An 8,854-nucleotide genomic window follows, 5' to 3' on the forward strand; every position below is an offset into this window, starting at 1 on the left:
GTTAACTGTGAGGATTTTGAGGTTAAGTGTCGCCGCAATAACAATCATTTGATCTTTGAATGGATGTGACTGATTTATCCACCCACATTTTTCGACCTCTCCGTCAAGATAAATAAATATAAATCTGAATTGTACGGTCACCATATTTTTTTTTTCCTACACTCCTTCCACGATTAGATCGCTTTTGAAGCCTCGATCTACACTCCTTCCACGATTAGATCGCTTTTGAAGCCTCGATGGATGATCAATGATAGTATGACACGAAATTTTCCCAAGTTGGTGGGGTAAAGTTATAAAAAAAATCAGTAAATTGCGCGAGTACATTTTAAGCCAATTCACATATATTTTACGAGCATAAATGACGATAAATTATAAAAGAAAATCATAATTTGTACAAGGTCCTGCGATAATGGTTAACTACGAGAATTTTGAGGTTAATCTAACGAATATTACCGTCATCAAAATAATTTTCCAATTACCAAATTACAAGTTCTATAACTAATTTCTTGGTACGTGTTAAACTAAGTTTCACAGGGTTTAGGCTCAATATGCTACAAAATTAAAATGGAGTCAATAATGGTGCAGAATGTAAAGAGAATCAATCAGCCTTCAGTAGTACAAAGAATGGAGTCATACACAGAACATTAAAAAAGCTCTCATATAACTAAACCTCCTTTTGTTGCAAGTAAACCACAACAAATAAAACGGGGACAGAATATGAATACATGGCATCAACTTCTACTTTGACCAGGCAACTGAATCGATCTCGGCTTGAGCGTTTCTATATAACTCGAGTCTCTTTGCAAGTGAAATACGCCTCTGCATAATCGCTGGATCCTCGTCCAACAGCGCGCCCAACTGTCTCCCCTGTAAGCGCAATTATATTACACTCATAGAATAAATATAAAACATAAATTTTCGAAGATATATCCTCTCCAAGTGTTCGCTAAACAAAAATATATTAAATTACCTCTTTCTTGCCTAACTCGGTGAAGAAATGATCGAGTAGGCTGCGCTTTGCCTCGCGGACTTGACAGTAAACGATAGACTTGGGAATCGAGTTCCTCAGACTTGCACAGACCATATTTACGTAAGACAACACAGTTGATCCTGTATAAGAAAATGGCACGGTATAAAAATTAAATAAATTAGCAATGAAATTAAAAGATAATGAGATGACACAGACAAACTTTTGCTACACTCACCAATTCGTCGAAGATACGAGTCATTGTATCTATCAAAAATGGAATGAGTTGGGTTACCACCCTTCTCAACATCTTGAGGAAGCTTCCGAAAGAAATCAACAGTTAAGTAACTGCATTCCATTTCTACTAGCTGTAAAGTTGCCTTCTTGCTTTCCTCCTTCAATCTGTCTAATGATTCAACAGCAGCATTCCCAACCTCAACTCTGAGAGAGGGATATTGCTTCAGCTCCTGGAAGCAGCAGACACGTGATTCGTCAAGTTCTCAATTGCAAATGATATTTCAACTTTCAAGTATCACATTTTCGACTAGTTTTACATAATTTATTTCCATGTGTCCATTCAATTAAGAGGACGGGTGAAGGTAGAAAATTGTGATTCAACAATCCTCACTGACCGTCCTCATTCGAAAGAGCAAAGGAAAATGAATATAACCAAATGGAAACAAAATTTTCAAAATGAGGAGTCCTGTCAACTCCCGATCAAAGATGTAAAGCAAAGCAAATATATGAATACTGCTAAAAATGAAACTAAAACTTACCGCAGTCTCGCTCATTGACTTGTGCACTAATTCTTTCAGTAGTCCATGAACCTGACAGAGAGAGAGAGAGGATCAACAGATAGACAATCAAAATATGAAACAGATGCGCCTCATAACAAACAAAATCATCGAAGCTAGTCTAGTCCACAAGACTCTCTTTGCTGTAAGATACCAAAAGCATTATTTATTCATTCTCAAGAATAATGCAACCATATCCCACGGAGATTGTCTCTCAGAAACAAAACCTAGGTTCAGGACTTCTAAGTCAAAGCTTAGCTCCAGAACTAGCATGCACTAATAACAAAACTAAACACTTCTCGTAGAACTAAAACAGTTTTATTCTTTAACACCAGACATCCAGGATCCACTTCAATTAATAGGTATTTTACATGATAATTGGAAAAAACTTTTTCTTTACATCATGGTTCCCGAGACTTTTACTTAATTCAAATTATTTATGAAGCAAGCTCAAACAACACACGTCAATATCGTTTTTATTATAGTGATATTAAACAGAAGTTCAAATCAATACCGCATCAACAGCTGCCTCAGCAGGACCTTTGATGGTAATCAATGCAGTTTCTATGAGACGACGATAACCCTGTTCAGGAGCTATAAGATGAGGTTGATACCCATCAGCTTCAGTTATTAGTTTCCGTACATTTTCCATCGCTAGATGCTTGTCAAATTGCAAGCGTTTCAATGCAGCCGGTAGCTGGTTATCAAACACATTGTATATTTTATCACCACCTGGTCGACTGTAAATTCAAGTGAGAACAGAGATGAGAACTACGATGGAACATAACTGGAAAAAAGGTTACAAAATAAAGAATACGCACATCCCATCTAAATGTTCCTTGAATATTCCATCAAACGCACGGCAGATTTCCATTATCATGTACAACTTTCCCTGCATTGATAATCAGGGGTTAAAATCAAGACTGTATGTCATGAAGCATGAATTTTTCAAAGTATGCATTACGTCCTTAATTAGCCAATGCACAAATAATGGAAACACTTGAGAAAGCAAGTTTTGGTTGAGGACATGAGACAAAATTCTAAAACTAGCAGATGAAAGGCCATGGACAATTTTTGAAAAGGTAAAGAGGAAAAAATTTACTTACTCCAGCATCAGTAGCAATGGGCTTTCCGAGACGACTCAGTTCAGACTCAAGCTCAATAATTGTTTTGTTGATAAGGGACTGAAGGCCTGGAATTCGAGATTTGATAACAGATTCCAAGTGCTAGAACAAGCAGAAAAATTGGAACATTACAAAAATAATTGCAGTAAGTAAACTTTTGATGAAATCAGAACATACAAAAACACACTTTGCAAAAAAACTTATACAGCGCTAGATCTAGAGTTGATCAGTCAAAAACATCCAACACCTCAATGTTACTTCAGCTCTGTTGGCCAGAAATAAATGGAAAAGGATATATAGCCAGTGTCCTTTGCATATTCTATCGACGAAAGTTTTCATTTCAGCCTCAGATAATTATTCTTAAAAAAAATTGGAAATTTTGCATTTCCTATAAGAGGTCTCTTCTATAACAGAAAATGCTTAGCAAGCTGCCAATGAAGATAATATTTACTTACTTTGGATAGAATTTTCCCAAGATGCTCGGAACCCATCCTGGGAGCAAGATGTTTATATTCTGGGGTTTGAGCAAAATACTCCCGCTCTCTACGTCTAGCTGCAATCATATCCACATTTTTGTTGATGTCTTGTTGAGAGCGATTCACAACCCCTATCCAGGGGAATTGCAGCTTGTAAGCTCTTCCTTCCAAGATCTGAGAGGCCAAAAGGATCCTAAATAAGAAAATTCTTCTGAAAAACAACCACGTTCTTGCAGTAACACAAAAACCTCATTCACATCAGTCAAAGATCCAAACATCAACACGAAATATTAAACAGACAATGGGAACTTAAAGTAAATACTCAGGGACATGAATTTCAAGCAGCAGACAAAACTATCAGTAACAGAACAAAACTATCAGTAAAAGAAATACAAGAGAAGGATCCTCCATATTAACATCTAGAAGGCACCAAGACAATTATTAATGAGTACAATGAATAATCAGCAAAGACTTATATATGAAGATAAGTTCTGAATGGCACATGGGAAAGTAGAAAAACAAGCACCTGAATCAACATAATGAATGCTTGTCACTATTGGCATGCATTGTAAGATGATCTTAACGTAGCTCTGGCTTGTGAATTTAAAATGCACTTAAACTAGGGGTTTTCTATCCTAACACAGAAAAAAACACCAAGCTGCAACACCAAATTGCACTGAATCACAAGTTCTGCAAATTCATAGTTGCAAGGACGTCAAGATTCACAAAGGGAGACCCTCTAACTCAAGCACAATCAACAAAATACTAGGAAAAATTTGTTTCGATTATGTAGAAAGTACCACCAGATCATCAATCTACAGTTGTTAAACTTACTTCTACAGCATCAGTACCCTTATCCATGAGATCAATCTTTGTTAACACTCCAAAAGTTCTTTCTCCTGAAATAAGACCATCATAAACTCAGAATACTATACTAAATATGAAAAGGGACAACGTGGTAACTAAAATGAAAATTACAAAATTGAACATTATTCTACACGGATAAACAGTTTCTAAGACATACCTTTTGGATCTACCTCTCGAGAAACCTTGATTGCATCCGATGTGGCAAGATCTTGGTTGGCAGGAGAAACTGCCAATATGATACAGTTGGGCTGTGCCGTATCATTTCAACAATATTATTAAATTTACGTACTGCTTTGAAAAAACTAAAGCATTTGGTGCTTCCAATTTACCGGAAGAATAAACACAAAATTAAAGAGAGAAAAGACAATGAAAATACCTTCTCAATATAAGTCCGCACCATATTTTCAATGTCCGTTACTATGCTGTCCGATTGACCCTCTATAATAAACCCGTATATCAATCAATTTGGTTATTTTCAGAGGAAAATGAGACAAAAAGAACAACAAACATTCGAATTGATAATATAAAGTAAGGGAATAACTCACCGACAGCCACTTTCGTAAGCCCGGGAAGATCAATCAAGGTCAAATTCACAACTGCAATTATCAAAGTGATGCAATCACTATGCACTCAACCGACGTAAAAAGTATCATTTGCAATTGAGACTTTATTTATTTCAGAAAGTTAATGTGCAACCATAACAGTTAGCATCAGTAAACTTGTTACAAATCACCACGTTCGTGTGTATAAATTATCATAAATGAGAAATGAACAATGAAGCATTCTGACTCACCATTGGGGGAATAAATGCTAAGATAAATTGGAACACTAGATATTTGTTTGCTACGCCCTGTCTCCCTATCAGTCTCATCAGCGATCTCCTTTCTTACAGCAGCTGCAGAAACCAAAAATTTTCTATTCCAATCAATGTGAAACACTCTACAAAAACATATTGAAAAGAACCAAGCAATGGATGCTAACACCAGGGAATTCATGACTGACAAACAAATACTGATAGAAACATGGGTACAATTTTAATTAACTGGAAAAGAAACCCCCATAAAATTTACCAAAATCAGTAAATCTCTTCCTAGGAAGATGTCCAAACTCTGCATACTCTCTACCCTCATCCAGTCGATGAAGCTGAAGGACAAGCGGGCGTCGAGTCACGATTCCTGTGATTTATATTAATCCCATATTAAGCCATCCATGTGTCAAAGAAGAAGGGAATTTAAATTTAAAATAATAAAATTGCATATGGTAGTTCACACATAGCACAAAGAAATCTATTTACCCGATCCACGAGGCAAGAAATCTTTTCCAACGATGCTCTCAAGTACTGAAGACTTCCCAGAACTCTACAGATCATAAAACATCATATCAATTGCCACAAAATGCTACTGATTAAGAAGAAATGCATTAAAGAGAGAGCTGCAAACATTATCAAAGTATCGTTACAAAATGATGAGATCACAAAAGTTCTGTAACTTACATGCAAACTCTCACTGTAAGTAGCAAGGTTTAAGCCAGTTTCTAAATTTTCCCCAACGATGAAAGATTTCTTATACATTTGATAATATGTAGCATGATGAAACGACTTATTTAAGAGTATGACAAAACTTGATCACCTTTAGGTAATCTAGGTGCATACCGCAGGTCAATAAAAATAAAGACAAAAACAAGTGATACAGATAAAGGACAATTGCAAAATAAATAGTGAAAAAATAAACACATCGGAATTCGGAATCAACACAATAAATCAGGCAGATCTAAACTTCAAACCGCATAAATGCAAAGATAAATCATGAAACCATCGATTAAATAAACACTGATGACATCTGAATACATAACACATAAAAAGGAAGAAAAATCCAGCCGGTCAGCTCAAATAGATCGAATAACAGAGAATCACAAGAGCAAAATATTTCTAAAACAAATAAAAAGTAAATAAACTCAAAAATATACCTGACCGCCGACGACGGCGATAGAAGGTAAGGCGTCCCAGAGCGTAGGCAACGCGCTCTCCTCCCCGTGATCTCCGAGCGCCGTGCACGCTCTCTGAAGCCTGTTGACTAATTGTATCAGATTCTCCATCTCCGAGTCAGTTCTGAGTCAAAGATCCGTGATTTATAACAGCAAGCAAATCAGTTCAAATTATAATATATTCGAAAAAGAGATTGTAATCGGTAGCTACTGCTTGATCTCGATCTCGTATTGAAAATTTGGAAAATCAATGTTGAAGATCGATAAAGAGCGAGAGGAACGGAGGAGATGAGATTTTGAAATGGGGAAGGAAGAATTTGGGGCATGGCATTTAAGGGTCGAACCGCCTGCACCGTCGGTGGGTCGGGTCGCCCGGGTCCTTTGTTTTGTTTGTGTTTGAATTTTAGACGTTACAGCTTTTGAATTTGAAAAGTTTTGGAGTATTTTTTATTTTGGTATAAAGTATACTATTGTTCAACATGTGCCATGAAGAGATGTATTATTTTTACTAGTGATTCGAAGCATTTACAGTATTTTTTAATAAAATTTATTGTTTATTTCTGGTTTGGGAAAAAAGAACGTTTTTCGGGAGACGTGTGAGAGAGACGTGTGATGAAATTATAATTATGAAAGTTGTCAAAATGTTATTTTGTTTTTTGCCTTCAAAAAAAAAAATGGAAGTTGTGCAGAGAACTCTCAATAAATAGGGGTAAAATGGAAAAAAAAAATTGGTGTCATCTTACAAACCAAAAGTAGTTATTAAAGGGTGCCCAAGTTTTATATAATAGTATAGATGTATTTATCGGTAGAAATTGGTAAATATGAATTCTAGAATAAATAATTAAAATACAAATAAATTAAGATTGAGTTTGAATGAACCGATTTGAAATTTATAGCCCATGGGTAAGGAATCTATAAATAGAGGACTCTTACCCATATTTCAAGGTATTCTCTCATTTTCTCTCAATCTATGCTATAAAAGCTCTCTAATTTTTGTGAATACATATTTTTAGTAGATCGTTGACTTGAGTATCGGAGGGTTTTCGCTGGACATCCCCCCACGCCTCTAACCTCATTTCGTGACACATGTGACGCACCTAGCATTGCTGGATTGGATACGTAAGGAGCACTTGTTTTCCTAAAGTTGTGGTATACTTTAACTGACTGGAGCGTGACCGCGTTAATCGGTGTGAATAAATTCAACTGGCAAGCGTACCAGGTCAAGTAATAATATAGTGGACAAAGGTCCAAGTGTCGAACCCACAGTGACTGTATAAAAATGATTACCAAAATATATTTATTTCTACTTAATCTAGACTAATTAAAAAGGATGATTTCATATTTTATAAAAATTAATAAAATTGCAATAAAGATCAAATTAATTAAAACGCAGCTGGAAACTTTGGATTAACTTAAATTTGGAAAAGTTCGATCAAGGACTCACGTAGGTACCAGACAATTCATGTAACAAGCAGTAAATCTAAGATATCAGACTTAATCGTAATTCACGGGAATTTTCCTAATTTGTTCGAAGGACTATTTCTAGAACAATCAACCTATTCAAATATTGATGAACTAATCTTTCGTAATTCTAATCAAATTTGAATGCATAAATTGCTGTGAAAATTCAGTAAAAACCTAAACCGCATAATGAAACCGAATTCTATTTCTAGTCAGTTTTACACTATGTTGATTATCGAAGTGATCAAAATCGAGACCTCCTCTGTCGACTTGGAATCGATTAACAAGCAAACAAATAACTGGCCAAGAAATTTGTAAGACAAATATAAATTCGATAATTAATAAATTCAAATCAAGTCTAAAAATCCCAAATAAACAAACGAGTTTTATACATAAATTGTCTGGCCCAATCACCTGGCCTTGATCAAAAAAGAAAAACTACTCACAATTCATAATTCAAAACCAAGTTTTAATCATGAATTGATAAAAGAAAAATAAAAGAAAAGAGAAAAGAAAAGAATTCTTCTCCCAAGCGTGTAGCCGTCTCTGCCTCCGTCTCCAACTCAGAAAAATTGTGGAACCCTTGTAAAATAATAAAAACTCCTATTTATAGTGTTTGGAAAGCCTTAAAAATTAATTTCCTAGTTGAAATATAATTTTCGGAATTTTCTGGCCCGTCAACACGCGCGCGTGCGCCTTGGAGTCCTCGCGCGCGCGCTTCATTAAAATACAGAGACTCAGGTTTCCTCTCTTGCGCGCGCGCGAGATAAAAGCTCGCCCGCGCGCGTTCTTCTCAAAATTCTCTGGAAATTCCTCTTGCGCGCGCGCGAGATAATTCCCTCGCGCGCGCGCGCTCTATTCTTGCTGAACATGCGCGATAGCTTCCTCCTCAGCGCGATTGCTCACCTTCTTAGCGCGTTAGCGCTCCCTCATGCGCTATTCCTCACCTTCTTAGCGCGTTAGCGCCCCTTAAGGCGCTAAACTCCCACCAACAGCGCAACTTTTTCCTGCTCCGAGCGACGGTTTTGAAAAATTCATATCTTAAGATCTAGCCGTCGGATTGACCTGAAACTTGGACTGCAGCTTCAAAACATCTTGAACTTTAATCTGATAGGTGGAGATCGGATTTGGATCTCTCAAAAATTAAATATGATTTTTATGTCAAGGCTGCTCTGTTATTCG

At 36.3% G+C, this 8,854-nt stretch overlaps 1 protein-coding gene across 1 annotated transcript; it reads right to left on the reverse strand.

Moving 5' to 3' along the window:
* Positions 1 to 565: 565 nt before the first annotated feature.
* LOC140892178 (dynamin-related protein 5A) lies at positions 566 to 6,521 on the reverse strand. Its single transcript, XM_073300946.1, has 16 exons — positions 6,194 to 6,521; positions 5,523 to 5,586; positions 5,299 to 5,403; positions 5,022 to 5,123; positions 4,774 to 4,824; positions 4,605 to 4,666; positions 4,386 to 4,476; positions 4,196 to 4,260; positions 3,341 to 3,535; positions 2,868 to 2,987; positions 2,583 to 2,653; positions 2,276 to 2,501; positions 1,744 to 1,794; positions 1,206 to 1,434; positions 971 to 1,110; positions 566 to 867 (listed from the first exon to the last, which is right to left on the reverse strand). The coding sequence occupies exons 1-16, from the start codon at positions 6,320 to 6,322 to the stop codon at positions 739 to 741; spliced, it is 1,830 nt and encodes a 609-aa protein (XP_073157047.1). The 5' UTR covers positions 6,323 to 6,521; the 3' UTR covers positions 566 to 738.
* Between the last annotated feature and the right edge of the window lie 2,333 nt (positions 6,522 to 8,854).

Source organism: Henckelia pumila, chromosome 3 (genome assembly GCF_033568475.1).
Source record: "Henckelia pumila isolate YLH828 chromosome 3, ASM3356847v2, whole genome shotgun sequence".
Taxonomy (NCBI): domain Eukaryota; kingdom Viridiplantae; phylum Streptophyta; class Magnoliopsida; order Lamiales; family Gesneriaceae; genus Henckelia; species Henckelia pumila.